The sequence below is a fragment of the Tamandua tetradactyla genome, chromosome 4, assembly GCF_023851605.1.
Source record: "Tamandua tetradactyla isolate mTamTet1 chromosome 4, mTamTet1.pri, whole genome shotgun sequence".
NCBI lineage: Eukaryota > Metazoa > Chordata > Mammalia > Pilosa > Myrmecophagidae > Tamandua > Tamandua tetradactyla.
Window position 1 is genome coordinate 191,610,655 of NC_135330.1, and position 25,074 is coordinate 191,635,728.

The following is a 25,074-nucleotide window of genomic DNA, read 5'->3' on the forward strand; positions in this document are numbered from 1 at the left end:
TTCTGTTTTGTTTTGTTTTGTTTTAAATATTAGCCATTCCAGTGGATGAAAATGGTATATCATTGTAGCTTTCCTTTGCATTTCCCTAATGGCTAATAATTTTGAGCATCTTTCGATATATCTTTTGGCCATCTGTATATCTTCTTTGGAAAAATGTCCATTCTTTTGCCCATTTTTTAATTGGGTTTATCTTTTTGCTGTTGAGTTGTGGGATGGCTCCCATTCTTTAGGTTGTCTTTTTACTTACCTGATGAACTCCTTTGGTGCTTAAAATTTGTAAATTTTGATGAATTTCTAGTATCTATTTTTTCTTTTGTTTGCTCATGCTTTTGGTGTAAAGTCTAAGAAACTATTGCCTAACATGAGGTCCTAAAGATGCCTCCTTATATTTTTACCTAGGAGTTTTATAGTTTTGAGAAGAAGCCAAATTTTATGGTTTTGAGGAGAAATATAGTTTCTTATATTTAGGTCTTTGAGCCAATTTGAGTTAATTTTGTGTATGTGTGATGTCGAAGTCCACCTCACCTTCATTCTTCTTTATCCAGTTTCTCCGGCACCATTTTTTGAAGAAACTATTTTTCCTTACTGAGTGTACTTGACATCCTTCTGAAAAATCAGTCAGACATAGATGTGAGGGCTTATTTTTGAATTGTCAGTTTGATTCCGTTGTTCTGTTGTCTGTCCTTATGCCAGTAAGGATTTGTATTGATTATTGTAGCTTTGGAATAAGTTTTAAGATTAGAAAGTGTGAGTGCTCTGATTTTGTTCTTTTTTTTTTCAAGATGGTTATTTGTGCCCATTAGTCTTCCATATAAACTTGATAGTTGACTTTTCCACTTCTGAAAAGAAGGATGTATTAGTTTTAAGTGCTGGAATGTGATATACAGAACTGGAACAGCTCTTAAAAAGGGGAAGTTAGGGCAGTGCGATGATGGCTCAATGACAAGAATTCTCACTTGCCGAGCCAGAGACTGGATTCGATTCCCAGAGCCTGCCTATGCAAAATAAAAGGGGGGAATTTAATCATTTACAGGTTTACAGTTTTAAGCCTATAAAATTCCATGAATTAAGGTATCTTTCCCTGGATACCTTAATTTGGACACCTTAATTCTTCTTGTAATGTTTGGTAATATTCACCAATGAAGCCATCTGGTCCTGGGATTTTCTTGATTGGGAAGTTTCTGATGACTAATTCAGTCTTTTTGCTTGTTGTTGGTCTGTTGAGGTCCTCTGTTTTTTCTTGAGCCAGTGTAGGTACGTTGTGTGCTTCTAGCAATTTGTCCATTTCATCTTGGGTGTGTAGTTTGTGGACATACACTTACTCCTTGTATCCTCTTATAAGTCTTTTTATTTATGTGGGGTTGGTAGTAATGTTTCCCTTTCATTTTTTATTTTTGTTGTTTATGTCCTCTCAATTTTTTTCTTCGTCACTCTAGCTAAAGGTTTATTGATTTTACTGATCTTTTCAAAGAACCAACTTTTGGTTTTGTTGATTCTATTTTTTTTAATTTTCTATTTTATTTATTGCCACTGTAATCTTTGCTCTTGCCCTTTTTCTGCTTGCTTTGGGTTTAGTTTGTTCTTATCTTTCTAGATCCTTCATTTCTGCAGTTAGGTACTGATTTGAGATCTTTCTTCTTTTTTGATATAAGTATCTAGAACTATAAATTTCCCTTTTACCCCTTTTATGCATCCCATAAGTTTTGGCGTATTGTGTGTTCTTTTATATTTGCCTACAGTAATTTTCTAATTTCCCTTGTGATTTCTTTTTTACCCTTTGGTTGTTTTCAGGTGCATTGTTTAATTTCCATAGAGTGGTGTATTTTATAGTTCTCCCTCTGTTAGTGATTCTAGCTTTATTCCATTGTAGTCAGAGAAGAAACATTCTGTGATTTCAATTTTTTTTTCGAGAGTTGCTGTGTGACCTAATACATGGTCTATCCTGAAGAATGGTCCATGTGCACTAGAAAAGAATTTGTATTCTTTGGATGAAGTGTTCTATATATGTCTGTTAGGTCTAGTTGTTTTATTGTATCAGTCAACTCTTCTGTTTCCTTATTGATCTTTTACCTAGATGTTTTATCCATTATTGAAGGTGTTATATTTAAATCTGCTACTGTTATTGTAGGACCATCTATTTCTCTCTTCAAATCTGTCAGTATTTGCTTCTTATATTTTGGAGTTCTGCTATTAGGTACATATACGCTTATAACTTATATCTTCTTATATTTTGGAGCTCTGCTATTAGGTACGTATACATTTATAATTGTGATATCATCTTGTTGTATTGACCCTTTATCAGTATATAGTGACCTTCTTTGCTTCTCCTAACAGTTTTATTTAAAGTCTATATTATCTGATATTAGTATGGGTACCCAACTCTTTTGCTTACCAACTTTTGACAAATTTTTCCATCCTTTCATTTTCAACCTACTTGTGTCTGAATTTAAGGCCAGTTTCTTGTAAACAGCATATATTTGAGTCATGCTTTTTCGTATCCATTCTGCCAGCATCTGCTCTTCTGACTGGAAAATCTAATCCACTGACATAAAAATAACTACTAATAATGCAGGACTTTCTTCTGTCGTTTTGCTGTTTCGTGTTTATAATTCTTATACTGTTTTGTTCCTCAATTCTTACATTAAGACCCACTTTCAGTTTTATATGATTTTTGGGGTTGTACCATTTTGAGTCCTCATTTCTTTCTTGAGGTATTTTTCATGTGTTTTCTTTGTGGTTACCATGGAGCTTAAATTTAACATTCTTTATCTATAACAATCACATTTAATTTGATGCCAACTTAACTTCAGTAACATGTGCATACACTGTTTCTATACCCCTCCTTCTCTCCCACTTTTATATTGTGCTTGTTATAAATTTTATCTTTATACATTGTGTGCTAGTTTGAAAGTATTGTGTATTCCAGAAAAGCCATGGCCTTTAATCCCGATTCAATATTGTAGGGTGATGTGCCAGTTTGAAGTTATTATGTACCCCAGAAAAGCCATATCCTTAAGTCCTGAGTCAGTATTGTAAGGTCGTGTACCATTTTGAAGCAATTATGTATCCTAGAAAAGCCATGCCCTTAAGGAGGGAACCATTTTGGAAAAAGCTTTAGAACCACCAGAGCACACAGAGCCAGAGAGTTTTGGAGATACATAAAGAAAACACACCCAAAGAAGCCATTAAAGGAGCCGGGAGAGAAAGCTAACAGATGTTGCCATGTGTCTTTCCAGCTGAGTGAGAAACCTGAACATCACTGGCCTTCTTGAGCCAATGTATCTTTCTCTAGATGCCTTAGTTTGGACATTTTTATAGGCTTGTCTTAATTTGGACAATTTTCAAGACCTTAGAGCTGTAAACTTACAACTTAATAAATTCCTCTTCTAAATAGCCATTCTGGGGATTACAAGGGCAGTTCAGTGGTAGAATTCTTGCCTACTGTGCAAGAGACCTGGATTCGACTCCCATTCCATGCACTTCTCAAAAAACAAACAATCAAAGAACAAGCAAGCAAAATAAAAAATTCAACAGATGGTGCTGCAATAATGGGATACTCACATGGAAAAATAATGTGACCCTGCCATACAGCATACACATAAACACAAAAAAAGAAAAGCCATTCTGTTTCTGGCATATTGCAGTCTGGCAGCTTACAAACTAAAACAGGTAGGAACCATTTTCATCAGATTATCTCCAAGGAGATGTGGCATTCCCAGTTGTGGACCCTATCTTTTGATTAGATTATCTCACAAAGGACTCCAGTGAAGAATTAAGACCCATCTTGAATGCGCTGTGTCACATTCCTACACACAATAGGTCTGCCCCCACAAGAATGGATTAAAAGAACATAATCTTTTCTGGAGTAGGAAACAGATTCAAACCAGCAGAAAATCCTTTCGGCATTGCTTGTAGGGCAGGTCTAGTAGTGATGTACTTCCTCAGCTTTTGTTTATCTAGGAAGGTCTTAATCCCTCCCTCATTTTTGAAAGACAGTCTCACCAGATTTAACGTTCCTGATTGGTAATTGTTTTCTCTGAGTACATTAAATATTTCATCCCACTGCCATCTTCCCTCCATGGGTTCTGGTGAGAAGGAGGTACTTAATCTTATTGAGACTCCCTTGTGTATAACACATTGCTTTTCTCTTGCAGCTTTCAGAATTCTCACCTTGTCCTTGGCATGTGACAGTTTGACCATGTGTGTGTGTGCATTTTCTCTGTTTGGGGTTTGTTGGGTTGTTTGTATGTCCATATTCATATCTTTGATTAAATTTGGAAATGTCTTTGAATATTCCTTCTACACCTTTCTTCTCTTTTTGGGGTTCCTACAATGCTTACATTGGTTCTGTTCACTTTTTTTTCTTTTTTCTTTCTGCTCCTCAGCCTCAGTCATTTCAATTGTCTTTTCTTTGAGTTCACTGATTTTCTGACAGGTCCAATTTACTGTTGAAATCCTCTCGGGAATTTTTTATTTCAGTTATTGTGGTCTTAGTAGTTCTGTTTGATTCTTTTTTAAGATATCTGTATTTTGAATTGAGATTCTCATATTGATCATTAATTGATTACCTGATAACCCTTAGGGCTCTTTTTCCTGTGTTTTCCTTTACTTTCTTGAGCATATTAAGGATTCTTCTGTTTTTTAAGTCTTTGTCCACTATACCCAAAGTCTGACCTTCCTTCTTCATTGATGGTTTTTGGATTTTTGATCTTCTTCCTTTGGATGGGCCATCATTTTCTGTTTCCTTTTTTTATCTTGTAATCTTATGTTACAAACTATACATTTTAATATTTTAAAGTGTTAATTCTGGCATTTATTTCCTGAACTGTATGTTCCTTAGTTTATAGGTATTGATATGCCAGAAATTTCCTTGAGTGCTAAGAGCTTTTTTTAAAGCTGCATTTTCTTAATTCTTCACTTACCCAGCTACTGCAACCCTTTACCCCTTCTGGAATTCTGAAAAAGATGGTTCTGCCAGTTTTTACTAGTCATTCAAAGATTTTGTGGGGCCACAGCACCCTGGAGCCTGCCCTCTTGGTTGACTGGAAGCCTCATATATTTGATTTAATGTCATGATTTAGAAGGGTTAAATATTAGTTGAACAAGGTGGGCTGTGTTAAACTGAAGGCTATTAAGAAGCAGCACAGGATCATGGGGCAAAAACCTGGTGTGAAGAAATTAAAGTATCATAGTCCCATACTCTAATACTACCAGATTTTAGTGCTCTTACAGAACTGTGAGCTGAATTATTAAGCCAAAGACAGGACATAGACAGCTAGTAAACAGTATGATCCTAGAGATAAAATTTAATTCAGGTTTGAGCATTGTTTTGTTTGTTTATTTGATTGATTGACTTCAGGAAGAAGGCTGAGAGAGTTATCAATATGTAATTAATCAATGGTTACTAAAGCAGTCTTAAAAGTGTTACTAAATTACTTTAAGCAAATTTTTCAAAATTGCTTTCATTTATCTGTATAGACTTCTTTGTTTCCTTAAACTTTCATTTTGAAATAATTTCAAACTTACAGTATAATTACAAAAATAATAAAAACCCAAAACCCATATAAAGAACTCCAACAACCCTGCCCCCCTCTCCCCTGCCAGACACCTATATCCACCAATTTTAGCATTTTGCTGCATGTGCTGTATACCTGTATGAACCTTTAAGGTCATGTATTTGTCCTCAAATATCTGAATGCCCATTGAATGTGTGGGGTCCTCTTATGTGAGAAATATGTAATAAAATAGGGGGAAAAGGAAGTTACGCTTTTTTTTATGAAAACAGAAGCTTGCTATTAGAACATCTGTTGATTAAAATATTAATAAACAAATTACCCTCTCCTCCCCCACTGAATATACGCAGCATGTTAATTAATAGCCACTTTTCCTGGTTGGCCCAAGGTCTACAAATGAGTATCACAGTTTTTAAGGAATGGATGGGATTTATATAATGTTTTTATATAATTTATATAATGTTTTTGATTTGGAAAGACTAGAATGCATTGGTGAGCAGGAGTGAGACTTTCCCATGAATGTGGTACAATCTGAAAAGATTTTCTTCATGAAATTTTTCATAGCTGACCAGAACCAGTTGTAACAGTGTCTCTTTGGTACAATGAGTATAGTTTCAAATATGCAAAATAACCTGAGTCTTTTTGGTGGTCCTATCTGTCCTTAGATTGGCGGCTCATAGGTCAGGTATTAATGTGGTACACATGTAGAAAGAATAATCACAAAATAAATAATTTCCCCCACTTACCTTCTCATGTTAAAAACAAGTTAGCTTGGGCTCTATTTCTTGATGAGTCTTTTCCCTGTGGCACTATTGGCTACATTTGGTTCTCTGATAGAGAATAAAAATTATATGTTATCATGATATCATTTTTGTTTACATCATTTACTGTAGTCAAAGTATGTAATCTTTAAATAAATGATTAACTTGTGATTTTGATATGATCTTCTTACATGAAATTAAATGTCCATATTCCAGTTTTGGAGTTTAAAAGTTCTCCATTATTTATAAATTATTTATAAAATTTTTGCTCATTTTCTATTTAAGTGACATACCTAAGCAATCAGCTTTAATAAAATTGTGATTTTTTTTTTGTCTCCCTATAGTTATTTTTGTTTGCCACAGGTTAAATCAGCCAAAAAGCAACTTAACCGAATGTCTGCTGTTAACACACCATTGTATTTAGTTAGGGAAATTAACAGTAACAATGTAGGGATTTGTTAATAGAAGTGAGGTATTTTCATCTTTAAATTCTAAATTGGTGTATAAGATCTTTCCTCTACTAATAGTGTTATTGAGTAAAAGTTGAATGGATAAAAGTAGGCCTATATCTTACAGTGAATGAAAGCTGTATATTTTATGTGTACAGAGAAACATATTTGCCTGGCTTTTGTAAATAATTCCTATGAATTTATATCCTTCTGTATCCATTTTAAAAGTTGTATTGATCCTATAGTCTTGTCCTTATTAAATACCTAAACTTGCAAAATTTGACACCACTATAACATAGAGAAACACTTTGAAAGAAAAACTTGTTAAGTAGAAACGGGTTGTTTCATTAGAATATTTGAGATTAGGGATTGTCTTTCTGGTTGGAATAGCACCTTTCTAATTAGTGCTGACGTGGAAGCACTATGTAATTATTAGACCTTACAAAGTATCAAGTAAATAAACAAGATAAAGAAACAAAATTATTGAACTACCAAAATTTGCACCGATTGTTTTTGGCAAGTATGCCTAATTTCAAAGACTCCTTAGGTTTTCTGTTTATTTTCAGTTTAATTTTGTTTGTTTGTAGTTTCGGTGCACATATGTAGCTGTGAATATATTTTATAGATGAGGTAATATTTGGGGCATTTAAAAATTCACCAAAAAATCCAGCTTATAAATTTAATTTATACTTGGAGTAAAGCCACTTGGGTGGGATGGAACTATATATGGAATAGAGAGGACTTATATATTTAAAACTGATATTCCATGATATTTAGTAATTATAGTTGTTTAGGAATATAACTTAGGAGAAGGAAAAAAGAAAGAAAGAACACTCCCCACCAAAGTAAAAATGCATTTTCTTTTGGAAAGAACCACTTTATTTTCCTCCTTTCTTTTTCTTTTTCCTTTCCTTTTTTTTCCCTTTTCTTTTTTTTTTTTTTGTTTTATTTTTATTTTTAAGATATTTGGGCTATAGGGTGTATATTTGCAGAACTACTAACGTCAGAACCAATATTTCACTGTCGACAAGAGGACATCAAAACTAGTAATCCTTATCACCATGACCAGCTGGACAGAATATTCAATGTAATGGGATTTCCTGCAGGTACACATTATGCTGTTTTGTTTTGTTTTTTTTTAAATCACTGTTGTTTGAACTTAGGTATCTTCATTGGAAACCTGTATATTTTTAGCTGATGAAAGCTACTCTTACTCGAGTCGTTGTTTTTATGACTAGCATTTATCAGCATTCCATATATTTCTAATAGTAAGATTTGTAGAGTTTGCATATTAGCATAAAAATAGTTATGGGTTTTGTGAATTTAAGAGTATATTTTTGTTCAGTTTTGATTTGCTGTTTTGTTTTGTTTCATATTTGAAAGGATAAAATAATTGCAATATTTGTATTTACAAGATATTTTTAGTTTGTTTTTACTAGTGGAAACTATGAATAAAATTTAGTATCTATGAATTTTTTTCTGGCAGCACATGTAATACTGCTATTATTTAGTATTTGAATACAGATTTTAAACACTTTCTATTTAGGGTACTGTACAGAATCAAATTATATTGAATAATTGCATATTTGCTCTGTTGTCAGTATGAACATTCATTTCACTGTTCCATTAGAGCAGTCAGAATGTGAGTGGAAATCTAGTACTCCACAAGCAGAACTCACTATTTTGCAGCAGGGAGAAAGTGGCTTAGGGGTCCCCCCAATGACATTAGATCTCTCCAATTATATTCCATTTCCATGTTATAGCACAGAGTGGTAGTTCATCAGTTACTAACAATGCTGTCCAGGGGTCCACAGTAATGAAGATTTATTTAAGCTTGATTTTGACCAGGCAAGTACTTATTAGCACGTGTTTCTTATTATAGATATTTCTCAAGACACTGTAATGTAAAAACAATACAGAAATATCTGGATGTTAGAATTCCACATTCCCTTGTGAGAGTTTTTATTATCAATAAATTCTGAGTAGCTTTCTACCCAGATACTGTCTTCCTCCAAAATTGATCAACAGTTCTGGGAAAACTGTTCTGTTGAGATGGGAATTTCATTCATGTACTAGTAATTACTTAGTGCCTACAATGTGCCAGACACTATGTTAGTTATAAAATATTAATGATACAACAGCCATCTTCTTCCCCTCATGGAGTTTACATCTTATGAACCTTTAAAGAATAGGAATGGCTTGAGTTAGATAGAGGGGAATGGTTCTTTCTTCCCACTTTTGAATGCATACACCATTTTTAAGGCCTACAGGGGAAAAAAATATATCTTAGGAGGGGATAGAAGTGGAGAGGATCCTATATAGGAGACAGTTCTTAACATGTGGTTCATTATTAGGAGGGCTTAGTTTATAAGAAATCTTGAAAATCAGGCAGCAGTTTAGATTTGAAATGCTAAAGAATGAGAATCCTCTATAAGCTCTTGAACACTAATGGCACGATTTATGTTTATTTTAGAAAGATTAGTATGCAGTGATGTGCAAAAATCAATTAAAGAAGAGGAGTAACTAAAGTCAGGGAAACCAGCAGCTTGACTCGAGCAGTTTCCAACATAAAGTGATAATGAGGAACAAATATAGGATGTGTGTATGTGGGGGAAGAGTAAAATATCTCAGGATTTCTAGCATAAGAAACAGACAAAATAGACAAATGGAGCAAAGAGACTGTTAAAGTATATGTTTAGTTAACTTTTCAGTATGTGGTATCTATGAAGGACAGATAGTGGGCATTTTTACAAATAAGTTCAAAGAAAAGCAAATCTGCAAAGGCTTTTTTAAAATCTAAAGGTGCTGTTAAGCTATGTAGGTGCTATGCACCTAGAGCACCCTCAGGAAAGTCCACTGATAGTGATGGAGTAAACAAGTTATCTAGGCTGTATGCTTGAGCAACTCTAATGCCAGCAAAACTAACTGAAACATTTTGTACTTAAATATTTAGCTGCAGGGGTGGTTTTGGTAATATTATTGAAACTAGCCAAGGCACCAGCTGGTTTATTTATATACTAGTTATTTCCTATCCTGTTCTACTTCAAATGATTATTACTGCTTACAGTGATTACTGATGCAAAGAAATGTATTTAATAATTTGAAAAGAGGACCATATCATAAAAAGAAGCTGCTACAGGGAAGGATCTTGCATTTATCATTAAGAAGATTGCTGTTAAACCAAGAAATTTGGTGGAATAGGGTAAATATTTGGTTTTAGAAATATTTATTTATAATATATTCCCTCGAGTTGTAGAAATTGAGGCAACTTACAGTGAAACACATAGAAAATAAGCAGTTAAAATTAAAAAGATAAAGAGTGATATCTAAAGCTATGCTAGGGAAGGGAAGCTGTACTTACAGTTCAAGATAAGATATTTACTGTAGCTGAGTTTTTATTTGAAGTCTGAGCTTTCATGGAGGCTTAAAAGTATAGGAAATATAATGAAAACTGAGGTAACCTTTATTGAAATTCATGAGAATAGGAACCTAGACAATATAAAAACTTATTATTGTATTTCATAGATAAAGATTGGGAAGATATAAAAAAGATGCCTGAACATTCAACATTAATGAAAGATTTCAGAAGAAATACGTAAGTTGGAAAGAAAATGGACCGTTTGTTGATTTTTGCTTTTCCAGTGTTACAATAGAATACACAATTTAAGATTATTCTAATAAGTAATTTTGTTTTTTTTACACCAATAAGTAAATGACATCTTCATTTCTTAAGATGCTTAAGTGGTGGTGTAAAGAAAGTGAAAATCTAATATAAGCATCTGATTTGGATAATAAATTCATTTCTTTCCATATTTACTACTTTCTGGGAGCTATATTTCAGTGTAAAGTATTGTAGCTGAAAAAATAGACCAAATTAAATTAACCTCGCAAATAAGTCACTTGTCTACCTGCTTAGGTTTTGTATTAATTTTGAGCAAGTTCATGGAGAAGAATGAAGATTTCATTTATTTAAAATGCAAGATCAGGGAGTTGGGAAGGGGAAGTTTATAGACCTGTAACTAATGTATTTGAAACAAGACCTACTATATAAATGAATCATTGTGAAAATGCTATTCAGTATATGCTGTTCTTGAAATCACCTTGCATTTAATTAGTGATGTCCATTCAAAGGTGACTAGTGTGGATATTGATTAAATATGAAATTAGTTTAATGCTAGTCTTTAATGCTGATCACCATTTTCAATATATATTTTGTATTTTATATTAGTTATGATGAAAGTAATTCTGTTTGGAAGGACTTTAGAAAATGTAAAAATGACCATCTATTTCATGGTATTTCTCTTTCAGGTATACCAACTGCAGCCTTATTAAGTATATGGAAAAACATAAAGTTAAACCAGATAGCAAAGCATTCCACTTGGTAAGATTTATAAAACAATAGTAATGAATGAAACATCTATTTTTTTCTGATTGACTCACCCACCTGAAGGCTTTTGTAGTCAATTTATAGGTTACTCAGTACTCTTATAATATTTTACTGTAAATGCAGATATCTTGTTGATATATACCAATAAAGACTTCAGAATGTTTGCCTTTCCAAAGACATATCATGGATTTGGCCATGTTAGATTTTCAGAAGAATAGTGATCAGAACAAGTCAGTCCAGAGTATTTTTATAAAATTATAAATTGTTTTTCATAAATTGCTTTAAAATTTTATAAAGTCAGAGAAGCATAAAAAAGAAAGCAAGTGGTTAGAATGCTCACCTTTCATATAGGAGACCCAGGTTCGATTTCTGGACCATGTACCACCTCCCGCCCCCCGCAATGCCAAAAAAAAAAAAAAAATTTCACCATTCAGAAATGATTTGTACAGGTTATTTTGTGTTTCACCGCTTTGAAAAATTGCCTACAAAAATTTTAAACTCCCAAGATAGCTCCTATAAACTTGAGTATTAGAAGTCTTTCAGTAGCTTATGTATGTAGTAGAGAATCTTAGCCTACTTATATATATGCTTAAGAATTACTTCCAGAGGACCTCTTTTTGTTGTTCAGCTGTGACCTCTCTCTCTCTCTAAGCCCAACTTTGCAAATAAACCACTACCCTCCCCCCCTACATGGGACATGACATCCAGTGATGAAAGTCTCCCTGGTGGCATGGGAGATGACTCCCAGGGTTCCTTGCCCTGGCACTGTGGGATCAACAATGCCATCCTGAGCAAAAGAGGGAAAAGAAGTGTAACAAATAAGGTATCAGTGGCTGAGAGATTTCAGATAGAGCCGAGAGGCTACTCTGGAGGTCACTCTTATGCAGGCTTCAGTTAGACAATACTACCTGTCATAGCTTTCCAAGCCCCAACCAAAACCATTCCTGCCAATCCTAAAGAACAACTAAGGCATAAAATTCTACAAAGGTTCCATGTACTAGGGTCACTTTCCAGAAATCTAAAACCTCCAGATGGGCCCTACAACCAGATAAGTCCTGAAATGCAGAGGGGCCAGCTTCTCCAGAACATCAGCTAGTTCCATCCCCCTATCCCATATTATCAACGCTTTCTTCCAATGTGAAAAAGTTAGAAGACTACTTAAGAGTAGGAGAAAGATCAAAGGTGATGGTGGCGATATACAGACAAGGTAGGGTTTAACAAATGAGTATGTATGCTGAATCATAGTGTCTTAGATCAGGTAGAAGTAAAAACCTGAAATTGTGAAATTGTAACCCATACCAAACTCTGAAGTCTGTTCTACAACTAATTGTTGTGATGTGCTTTGAAATTTATTACTTTTTTGTATAATGTTATTTTTCACAAAAAAGAAAAAAAATTGATCGTGATAATAAATGCACAGTTATATGAAAAATTTTTTTTAAATGCAAACAAAAGTCTTTCAGTGATGGCATACATTATTTGCTTTTTCTGTGAGTTTATGAGAGATGTAGCATTTATCTTTGTGTAATCAAAAAATGATTTGACTTAGAATCTAAGTGTCTAGATTGCTAGTATTAAAAATTACTAGCAAAGTAATTTATGTTGAGATTATATTCAGTTATTGCCAACTTAAATTTGTTTGCAATAAAATTTGACTTTTTAATGTTTTTCAGTTTTATATTTTCAAAACATGGCTTATTACATATAAAGGGAGAATTTGTAGAAGCAGGTTTTATTTTGCTTTGCTTAGAATTCTTTTAATCCTTTACTTCCAGGTGTAATTTTTATTGTTATCATTTCATATAATACATTTCATATCTTATCAGCACATTTAAAAGAAGTTCTAAATCTATCATTACCATAATGTATTTTCCAAATAACTGTAAATCATAATGTGCATAACGCAGGATCCAAATTGGAAGATTAAGTTAGAGCCTTCAAAATTATGGACTGATTTATATTATTAAAATAACTATAATAGTAATAGACTATAAGCCACGATCTAGGGGAATTACTCTTAATAAACAAGTTCCCTGTGTCTGAAGTGACTCTCATTACAGTCACCGTGAAAGTGTGGAGATAGACCTCCCTTGTAGTTTATCTACCTGTCTTTGCTGGAGTGGCCTTTGGCAATTGGTAATCTTGTGTGGTCTCATTGGAAAGCTCTGTTATAACTGTTAAAAATGTTGAGTATTTTAAATAGAAAATCCAGCTGCTTCTAAACCTAAAATAAAATCATGCTTCTACTGCAATAACAGATCATCAAAATTAAATTTAAATCTTGCCGTCCCAGATTTTTATCTGCATTTCTAATATTTTGTGTCCCACCATGTTATCTCCCCTTAAGTCTTAATGTGTTCATTGGTTTTAATAAAGTGTGGGGTCCCAGTCCAGCAGCATTAACATCATCTGGGGACTTGTGATTCCTGGGCTCCTGCCCAGACATGCCAATTAGAACCTCTGGGCGTGGGCCAAGCAGTCTGTTTTAACAAGTCTTCCAGGTAATTCTGATGCATGCTCAAGTTTGAGAACTACTGTTTTAAATAAAAGATTATAAGCTTAGAGACTACTATTAGGTAATCGCTTACATCGCTTATTAAAATCAAATATTCTAGTTCATATAGTCTTTAAATGAATTGTTTTAATCAAAATTACTGAATTTTCACATCAATGTGAGATTTCTATATGTAGTGACAGTAATGCATTAGCTATTGCTTAGTCATGTGCTTTTCTGTGTCAGGCACCACATAAGCACTTTCCAGATATTAGCTCATTTAATCCTGAGAACAAACCTGTGATAATAGGTTTTTAATCTCCATGTGACAAAGGGTTAAGTAGTTTGTCCGAGGTCACTCAGCTAATAAATATGGAATTAGGCTTTAGCCAAGCAGTCTTCCTCTAGAGTCCCTGTTTATAATCACAACTTTATGCTTGACAAGTTCTGTATCACTATTTAATTATACTAGTACAGCACAGTACAATGAACTTTCTACAATGATGGAAATGTTCTCTGTTTGCACTTTCAGTTGGGTAGCCAGTAGCCACATATAGCTATTAAACTCTTGAAATATACCTAGTATGACTGGGAAACCAAATTTTTTATTTAATTCAGTCTTTTTTTAAAAATTTTTTTATTTTTTATTAATTAAAAAATATTACAAGAAAGAGACACAAACATTCTTAAGATATGCTCATTCCATTCTACATATATAATCAGTAATTCACAATATCATCAGATAGTTGCCTATTTATCATCATGATCATTTCTTAGAACATTTGCATCAATTCAGAAAAAGAAATAAAAAGACAACAGAAAAAAATTCATATATACCATACCCCTTACCCCTCCCTTTCATTGATCACTAGCATTTCAAACTAAATTTATTTTAACATTTGTTCCCCCTATTATTTATTTTTATTCCATATGTTCTACTCATCTGTTGACAAGGTAGATAAACAGAGCATCAGACACAAGGTTGTCACAACCAAACAGTCACATTGTGAAAGCTTTATCATTATACAATCATCATCTAGAAACATGGCTACTGGAACACAGCTCTACATTTTCAGGCAGTTCCCTCCAGCCTCTCTATTACATCTTGGATAACAAGGTGATATCTACTTAATGTGTAAGAATAACCTCCAGGATAACCTCTTAACTCTGTTTGGGATCTCTCAGCCATTGACACTTTATTTTGTCTCATTTCACTCATCCCCCTTTTGGTTGAGAAGGTTTTCTCAATCCCTTGATGCTAGGGCTCAGCTCATTCTAGAGTTTTTCTCAATCCCTTGATGTTGAGTCCCTGCTCATTCTAGGATCTCTGTCCCACATAGCCAAGAAGGTCCACATCCCTGGGAGTCATGTCCCACGTAGACAGGGGGAGGGTGGTGAGTTTGCTTGTTGTGTTGCCTGGAGAGAGAGGCCACATCTGAGCAACAAAAGAGGTTCTCTTGTGGGTGACTCTTAGGCCTAATTTTAAGTAGGCTTGACCTATCCTTTGTGGGGTTAAGTTTCATATGAACAAACCCCAAGACTGGGGGCTTAGCCTATAGCTTTGGTTGTCCACACTGCTTGCAAGAATATCAAGAATTCAACTTGAGGAGGTTGAGTTTTCCCCCATTCTCACCATTCCCTGAAGGGGACTTTGCAAATACTTTTCCAGTCACTGTTCAAATCACTCTGGGAATCATCGGGGCATCACTCTGGACAAACCAACAAAATCTCATGTCCTACCCAAGGTTCCATGTACCCATGTTGTCCAACCAACTATCTACATAAGTTATATTAGGAGATGCACTAGTCAAAATACAAATTTTGTACCAAATAAACATTTTTTGCTTTAGTCTCACACATAAGTTGAAATTTTAAAATATTAATTACCATCTATTTTCAGCACCCTGCAGTAATGACATTCCTTTGTTCTTCGTCATGCAAAAACATTTTTTAAATTTATACATTTAGTACTATCATTATACACTCTAGGCATTCCTAGATTATATCATCTCAATCTTTATCATCTATCTTTCTTTGTGATTTCTTTATGCCCCCAGCCCTCCTTCCTCTATTATTCATTTATTCCCCCAGCCCTCCTTCCTCTATCATTCTCACATTCAGCTTCATTCAGTATTTTAACATAGTTGTATTACAGTTAGGTAGTATTGTGCTGTCCATTTCTGAGTTTTTATATTCAGTCCTGTTGCACAGTCTATATCCCTTCAGCTCCAATTACCCAATATCTTACCCTATTTCTACCTCCTGATGGTCTCTGTTACCAACAAAATATTCCAAGTTTATTCACTAATGTCAGTTCATATCAGTGAGACTATATAGTATTTGTCCTTTTGTTTTTGGCTAATCTCACTCAGCATAATGTCCTTAAGGTCCATCCATGTTGTTACATACTTCATAACTTTATTCTGTCTTACAGCTGCATAATATTCCATCGTATGTGTATGCCACAGTTTGTTTAGCCACCTGTCTGTTGATGGACATTTTGGCTGTTTCCATCTCTTGGTAATTGTTAATAATGCTGCTATAAACATTGGTGTGCAAATGTCCGTTTGTGTCCTTGGCCTCGTGTCCTTTGAGTAGAGACAGCATATAGATGGGTCCTGTTTTTTAATCCATTCTGCCAGTCTATGTTTTTGATTGGGGAGTTTAATCCATTAATATTTAGTGTTATTACTGCACGGGTAGTACTTTCTTCTACCATTTTGCCTTTTGGATTTTATATGTCATATCTAATTTTCCTTCTTTTTACCTTTACTCATAGTCCTCCTTTTTACACTCTTCTCCACACCTCACTCTTCTGTCTTTTCATATCTGTCTCTAGTGCTCCCTTTGGTATTTCTTGCAGAGCTGGTCTCTTGTTCACAAATTCTCTCAGTGATTTTTTGTCTGAAAGTGTTTTAATTTCTCCCTCATTTTTGAAGGACAGTTTTGCTAGATATAGAATTCTTGGTTGGCAGTTTTTCTCTTTTAATAATTTAATATATCATCCCACTGTCTTCTCGCCTCCATGGTTTCTGCTGAGAAATCTATGCATAGTCTTATTGGGCTTCCCTTCCGTGTGATGGATTGCTTTTCTGTTGCTGCTTTCAAGATTCTCTCTCTTTGACCTCTGACATTTTGATTAGTAAATGTCTTGGAGCATGTCTATTTGGATCTATCCTATGTGGGGTACGCTGCACTTCTTGGATCTGTAATTTTAAGTCTTTCGTAACAGTTGGGGAATTTTCAGTGATACTTTCCTCCATTAGTTTTTCTCCTCCTTTTCCTTTCTCTTCTCCTTCTGGGACACCCATAACACGTATATTCCTGCGCTTCATATTGTTATTCAGTTCCCTAAGTCCCTGCTCATATTTTTCCATTTTTTTTCCCTATATTTTCTTTTTCTTGTCAGATTTCAGATGTTCCATTCTCCAGTTCACTAATCCTATGTTTTGCCTCTTGAAATCTACCATTGTAGGTTTCCATTGTTTTTTTCATCTCTTCTACTGTGTCTTTCATTCCCATAAGTTCTGTGATTTGTTTTTTCAGACTTTCCATTTCTTCTTTTTGTTCATTCCTTGCCTTCTTTATATCCTCCCTCAATTCATTGATTTGGTTTTTGATGAGGTTTTCCATGTCTGTTTGTATATACTGAATTGATTGTTTCAGCTCCTGTATCTCATTTGAATTGTTGGTATGTTCCTTTGACTGGACCATATCTTCAATTTTCGTAGTGTGATTTGTTATTTTTTCCTGGTGTCTAGGCATTTAATTACCTTAATTAGTTTATTGTGGAGATGGCTTTCACTTCTTTTACCTAGGGTTTTCTTGCTGGATGAATTTGTTGTCTGTCTGTTCTTTGACATTCAGTTCAGCTTTATCTGGACCTCTAGCTTAAGTTTTGTTTAACAGAGGAGAATTTTTCAGTTCTTGTTTTCTTGTTTCTTGCCCTGCTTGTATGGTGCCTTTTTCCCCCATACTTAGGAGGGTCTACTTAGGTATTATAGACCCCAGCCAGATTTTCCCAGACCAAACTGGCCTCCTATTAGGAGAAAAGAGTCACCTGCATCGGCTTTCCCTGAGGGTGAGACCCAGCAGATTGAAAGACTTTCCTGTGAAGTCTCTGGGCTCTGTTTTTCTTATCCTGCCCAGTATGTGGTGCTTGTCTGCCTGCAGGTCCCACCAGCGTAAGGTGATGCAGTACCTTTAACTTTGGCAGACTCTCCCCACTGGGGGCATGGTGGAGACAGAGGAGAGGTTGTAGGCTGGTTTTAATGGCTTCAAATTACCAAGCCCTGGTGTCTGAATCCCTTGAGGGAGAGATTCCACCTGTGTTGGGCTTCACCCTTCCCTTGGGGAAGGCACAGGCTCCAGACAAGCCCTCAAATGAGCTAGTTTCTGCCTATGCCTGGGGCAGTTGCAGTCTGAAAAGCCCTGCCACTATATCCAAAGGCAGTCAAGCCTTTGTAGAAACAGCCACAAAAACCTCTGTTTCCTTTTTTTTTTTTTCTCTCTTTTCTGTCAGCCCTGCCCCCTTGGCACTGGGGCAAAAATGAGCGACCTTCGCTTTGACCAGGTTCACCTGAGCTGGGGGCCTATTTTTAGTAGTCAGAATTTGTTAATTAATTTCACAATTGGCATTTCGTTGAGCTCAGCCCCTACTGCTGGTAAAGTCTCTTTCCTTTCCACTCTGGGAGGCAGCCTGTGGGGGAGGGGTGCCAGTTGCCACGGCTTGGGGAACTCACGGTTCTGGGGGGGCTTGCAGCCGGTCCAGCTGGTCCAGACTGGGGTACGCTGTGTGTCCAGTCACTGACGTGGCCCCAGGAGCTATTCTGTATTGTTTCTGGTTATTTAGTAGTTGTTCTGGAGGATGAACTAAAACGTGCACATTGCTAAGCCGCCATCTTGGCCCAGAATATTTAATTGTTTTAATTAATTTGATTTAAATCTAAATAGCCTTATGTGACTAGCATATTATTTATTATACAACAGTTTTTTCCCAGAATAGAAAATATAGGAATTTTAGTCCTGTTCTAAATTGGATAAAACCATTTAGATAATGAAAGGAAAAATCATTGGTTAGTTAGAAGACATGTTTAGATGCTTATATTGCTTGTATGAGAATCAAGTGAGATAATGAATTTAAAATGACTATCATGTAATTTGATACATTAAACTCAATTTAATAATAAACTAAAGTATTTTGTTACTTTTGAAGAATAAGTACCCTCCAAACTAGTGATGTTATTCATCAACAAACATTACCTTCTATATATGTGCCACAGGTCGACTTTGAACAGTAATGCAGTAATATTTTTATGACTTATGGTTTCAGCTTCAGAAGTTGCTTACCATGGACCCAATAAAGCGAATTACCTCAGAACAGGCTATGCAGGATCCCTATTTCTTAGAAGACCCACTTCCTACATCAGAGTAAGTGACACGTATAATTCATGGGCATAGTAAAAATTTTTTTAGAGCTTACATTCTTTTGTTGTCAACTTCTGGTTGCCACCCCTCTTATATAGTACCTGAGGAAATCTTTATGATAAGCAGAAAATAAGCTCTGATGACTGAAGTGTCAACTAGGAGTTTTACATTTATAAGGCATTCCTGTTCATTTCTTGTTTATGAAGCTTCGATCCCATTAGTTTCAGCTCTAATGATTTATTTAGCAACAGGGTTGATTAAGGATGCTGAGCTGCTCTCAGACTATTGCTGCCTGCCTCATTTGTAGTTTTGTGTTCCAAAATGGCAAATGCCATTCCCAAATAAATTTAATTCCCCATATCACCTTTTGTTGTAGTAGGGACCATAACATAAAATTTATCTTAGAATAGTGGCACACAGTTTAGCTTGAATTTATGTTTAGGTTATAGTTAATGAAAGTGTAATGCTGGGGTACAGGAAGAAAGTTTAGTCATATTAGATGATTATTGATTATTTTTATACCATAGAAGACATGTTCAAATGGCCTGCTATAATGTTACTGTTTAGAAGAAAAGATAATTTTGCCATGGTCACATGAAAGGTGCTTATTATTTGCAAATATAAAGACAAAGTCTATCTTAAAAGATTAAAATGAAAACAGCTTCAATGAAGCATTTGAAATATTGATTCAAGTATACCAAAAACATTGTTTTTTTCCTTATGATCAGCGTTTTTGCAGGTTGTCAAATTCCTTACCCAAAACGAGAATTTTTAACAGAAGAAGAACCTGATGACAAAGGAGACAAAGTAAGTATTAAAGTATGGTCTTCACTATCATTAAAATTTGCCATAATGTTTTCTGGTTTGGGTGTATTTTGTTCTCCTTCTGAGTTGAACTTTATTTTTCTGTTTAACAATTGAGAAGAACCAGCAGCAGCAGCAGGGCAATAACCATACTAATGGAACTGGTCACCCAGGGAATCAAGACAACAGTCACACGCAGGGACCCCCGTTGAAAAAAGTGAGAGTTGTTCCTCCTACCACTACCTCAGGTGGACTAATCATGACCTCAGACTATCAGGTATTTCAAGTCATTTTATATTGAATTGCTGCATCAGTCATTTGCATATGGACTCGTGGAGGAGACCCATTGAAAAATGTGGTGGAATAGAGAAATACTGGTCTTATATGTGCTTGGGTAATTGTATAGACATAAGTGTTACTGGTGTTGGAAAATACTGCCAGTGGTACAATACACAGCATTTAGACTTTTCAGTAGACAGACTTGGAGTGATAGAATTACCATGATAGATTATGGTATTTATTAACTGTGTGACCTTGCACAGGTAGTAGAATATCTCTGGCTTAAATTATTCCATCTGTAAAATGAGAATGTAAAACCTAACTTGACGGGTGCAAGGGAGGTTCAGTGTTAAAATGCTTGCCTTCCATGCTGGAGATCCAGATTCGACTCCCAGACCATGTACCTTAAAAAAAAAAAAACTAGAATTTGTTGCAAATTAGACATATCTTGCAATCAACTAGTTATACCATGTTCTAGTTTGCTAGCTGCCAGAATGCAACACACCAGAGATGGACTGGCTTTTAATAAAAGGGGATTTATTTTATTAGTTCTTCAAAGGAAACAGATAATTTTCCACTGAGGTTCTTTCTTACGTGGAAAGGCACAGGATGGTCTCTGCTGGCCTTCTCTCCAGGCCTCTGGGTTCCAGCAGCTTTCCCTGGGGTGATTCCTTCTGCATCTCCAGAGGCCTGGGCTGAGCTCTGAGTGCTGAGATGAGGTATGCTGAGCTGCTTGGACTGTGCTATGTTGCGCTCTCTCATTTAAGCACCAGCCAATTAAGTCAAACGTCATTCATTGCAGCAGGCACGCCTCCTAGCCAATTGCAGATGTAATGAGCAGCAGATGAGGTTCACGTACCATTGGCTCATGGCCATAGCAACAGAACTAGGTGCTTTCACCTGGCCAAGATGACAACTGAATCTAACTACCACATACCAAGAGCTCATTAAATGGTATCTGTTATTTTGAAATAACAAAGTAACACAATGATTAAGAACACAGGCTTTTATATCCCAGTCCAGTCACTTATTTCTGTGTATCCTAATTCAAATGGTCTCAGTATACTTATTTGTAAGTGATGGATAATGATTAATGATAAACATGAGGTTGTATGATGATTTAAATGAGATTATCATGCTAAGGCACATTGATTTGCCTCACATAAGAACTTAATAAATGATACCAATTACTGTTACCATCTTTATTATCATTGTCATTATTAAAATTCTTAGTAGCATTCATAGTACACAGTAAATACTTCTACGTGGTGGTTGTGTGGGTGATGACTATAATGACAGCTACTATTTGTTGAGTGTTTACTATGTGCTAGCTACTATCCTAAGTATAAAACACATTTCCTTTGATCTTCATGATAAGCCTCTGAGGAAAATAGTATCATTGCCATTTCAGATAGGAAACTGAAACTCATAAAGGTTAAATGACTTATGTATGGTCACCTCGTAAGCCACTGGGGGTCCCAGACTCGAAGTGAGATCTGTCTTGACTACAAAGGCTGCTTCATTGCCTATGCGTGGATCCTTTCAAAGGTCATCATCAGTTCTTTGTGGAAAGACATATTTTGAATGTTGTGCACATATTCCCAACTCAATTGAATTTCACTGTAGGAAAGATATTGGAAACTTGACCAATTAGAGTTATTTAAGAGGAAAAAGAGATCTTATTTAAACTAATAAGAGTCCCAGGACCTGCTACTGTACTTCAACAATTATGTATTAACTCTGCTTCAGTTAAAGACAGGTCCTGCCCACCATGCCATGGAAACCAATTGTCTGCTTGAGTAGTAATTCTCTTGCAGTAAGCTAAACAAAGAAATCAGAGACAGATCTCTTTGGGAGGTGATAATTGTTCCAGCATCTATTTCTTCCTGTCTGGATACGAAGAGAGCTGTTTGGCTCAAGAATGCTGGCACGTTAAGGTGGTAGCATCCTTATGACTCTATTACTGTACTTTCTTTCCCCTTCTGCCATTTTTAGAATTGAAAATACCACTGTTCTTACATTGCAGTGATTATATTTTTATTTTTTTTGTATATAACTTGCAGCAGAAAATAAGATTCAGTAGTTTAAGAGCATAGAAATGTGTTGATGCCAAGGAAATCAATTCTGTGAGGCCTTTTCTTGTCATATTCCATTTTTATCCTTTAGTCATATATGTGGGGGAAGGAATTCTATTGAAGAAACTAGCATACAAATTAGCTTTAAATTTCTTAATGTGTACATTAAGTTCATGTTTAAACATCTCAAGTAAATATTTATTGACTAGATACAAAACAGCATAAAAAGGGTATGTTGTAGTTTTCCTCGGCTACTCAACAAATACCATCGAATGGGTTGACCTAGACAATGGGAATGTATTAACTCATGGTTTTGAGACTAGGAAAAAGTCCGAATCAAGGCTTCATCAAGTTGATGCTTTCTTCCTAAAGACTGACGTTCTGGGGCTGGTTGCCGGTGATCCTTGGTCCTGGACTCTTCTGTCATATGGTGGCCTCTCCTGGACTTTCCCTTCTCTTCCGTGTTCTTTTGACCTTCAGCTTATTGTTTCCCCTGGCTTTTTTCTCTCTGAATTTCATTCTGCTTATAAAAGATTCCATTAAGGAATTAAGGCCTATCCTGATTGGGATTAAGACCTACCCTGATTGGGTTGAGCCACACCTTAAATGATATAACCTCACCAATGGGGTCACACCCACAGGAATGGATTAAGTTTAAGAACATGTTTTTCTCAGGTAATACAACTCCAGACTACCACAAGGTATTACTGTTATAGGAAAAAAATGTATTTGCACAGCATAATAAGACTCGGCTTACTATTGTTTACTGGCAATATTATGACTTTTGTAAAGAAAAGTTGAAACTAAAAGTTTTGGGATGTTTCATCATTTTCATTCTAAAACTAGTATATAGCACGAACTTTTAGATTCTTTTTACCTTGAAACATAATGACACTTCAAACATGCCTAAGTCTTGCTGGCCTGGTACAGAACTAACCAACTCATACCAGCACCTGGATCTCATCTCTCCCTTGGTCTCCTTTTCAGCGTTCCAATCCACATGCTGCCTATCCCAACCCTGGACCAAGCACATCACAGCCACAGAGCAGCATGGGATATTCAACTACCTCCCAGCAGCCTCCACAGTACTCACATCAGACACATCGGTACTGAGCTGCGTCGGAAGAATGTCAATGCACTGTTGCTAACGCTGCAGGCCTGGCTGTGCAGCTCGCTGCAGGAACCTGGCACACCCTGAGAATGTACTGTACAACCACATGTTCAGAATGTCCAGTAGCCAAGTTCCACCACTTTTCACAGATTGGGGTAGTGGCTTCCAAGTTGTACCTAATTTTGGATTAGACTTGAAAAGAAAGTGCTAGCACAGTTTGTGTTGTGGATATGCTACTTCCATAGTTTACTTGACGTGGTTCAGACTGACCAATGCATTTTTTTCAGTGACAGTCTGTAGCAGTTGAAGCTGTGAAATGTGCTAGGGGCAAGCAGTTGTCATTGTATGTGGTGAATTCTTTCAGTGTAACAACATTATCTGACCAATCATACACACACAAAAATGCTTAACTGGTACTTGAAAATTACAGTATACATTAACTCAACAAAATAACCAAGACTCAAAATGAGATTATTTTGGTACACCTTTCTTTTTAGTGTCTTATCAGTGGGTTGATTCATTTTTCACATTAATCAGTGTTTTTTGACCAAGAAAATTGCCTGGATTTTTTTGAAAGTACAAAAAGCCACATAGTTTTTCCAGAAAGGTTTCAGAACTCCCAAAGATTAATTTCCAACTTATTAGTTTGTTTTTATTTTCAATCTATGACTTGACTGGTATTAAAGCTGCTATTTGATAGTAATTATGTTGTCATTGATATAAACCTGTTTGGTTCCGCAAACAAACTAAAATGATTGTCATAGACAGTGTTTTATTTTTCCTGTTGGTGTTGCTGATTTGTGAGCATGCTTTAAGATGAAAAAAGCATGAATGATAACTTCCTTAAAAAGGTGCGGCATCCAATTCAGATATTTTGTCCTGATTTTAAAGCTGGTTGGTGTAGTGCTATTAAAATTTCATTCAGCTAATTTTCTTTTTTAAAACCTGTTCGCACGTTGTTTAGGGTGCCCTTACTTCAGCAAAGGAGAAGGAGTAGGAGAGCCTTAGAATTTTTGAGGAAAAAAAAAACCTATAACATACAATGTACTGTATCAAACTATTTTACATGAATGACACAAGTATTCTGAATAAAAAAAATTGAACATTGTTAAAAACAAGGTGTTATGTAATAAATTTATTTTTCATAAATCAAAATGTAGAGTCAGCTCTATTTTTTATATCCTCAAAGGATCTTTCTTTACTTTTAAAATGCTCTTAACAAATTGCCTCTGGATAAATCTTTTCAGTTGTTTTTAATAATATCTACATATTCTGCCTCCATAACATGGTTTGCAATAATGGCTTATGACTTACAGATTCTTTTCTCTATTTCACTTAATGCTGTAATGTAAGATATGAAATACAGATACCTTTCTAATTGAAAGAGCTGATTATGAGCCTTCAGTTTCTGAAATAATTTCTACTTCTGTATTATACTTAGAACTCTTTGACTGTTTTATCCCAAATAATTATCACCCCCCACCCTTGCAACACAAAGCACAGAAGATACAAAACATCTAACATGATTTATTCCATAAAAACTCAACTAATTCATATAAGAACATTCTAAAACATTTTTAAAAACCAAGGAATCTCAGTATTGTTAGGCCTTACCATAAATAAAGATAACTTTTAGAAGCTGAATTCATGTTTCCATTTTGTCTCCCCACTGCTGTTCATTTGCACAAGGCATAGATCTGATTATGGAACTCATATACTAAAAAGCCCTTAAAACCTCCATTTGACCACACAATTAAGTTAATGTCCTCCACAA

The 25,074-nt window shown here is 35.3% G+C and overlaps 1 protein-coding gene across 6 annotated transcripts in view; it reads left to right on the top strand.

The window, feature by feature from the left end:
• Positions 1–24,455, top strand: part of CDK8 (cyclin dependent kinase 8) — a 155,845-nt gene extending 131,390 nt beyond the window's left edge. For 5 of the 6 annotated variants that reach the window (XM_077158890.1, XM_077158892.1, XM_077158894.1 and 2 more), the window contains 7 exons: positions 7,686–7,829; positions 10,249–10,318; positions 11,032–11,104; positions 18,937–19,034; positions 19,760–19,838; positions 19,954–20,112; positions 23,177–24,455. In XM_077158890.1, the coding sequence (XP_077015005.1) occupies positions 7,686–7,829; positions 10,249–10,318; positions 11,032–11,104; positions 18,937–19,034; positions 19,760–19,838; positions 19,954–20,112; positions 23,177–23,302 (749 nt within the window). In that variant the 3' untranslated portion in view covers positions 23,303–24,455. The remainder of the gene's footprint in view (positions 1–7,685; positions 7,830–10,248; positions 10,319–11,031; positions 11,105–18,936; positions 19,035–19,759; positions 19,839–19,953; positions 20,113–23,176) is intronic. The other variant, XM_077158891.1, reaches the window with a different exon arrangement.
• The last annotated feature ends 619 nt before the right edge of the window (positions 24,456–25,074 follow it).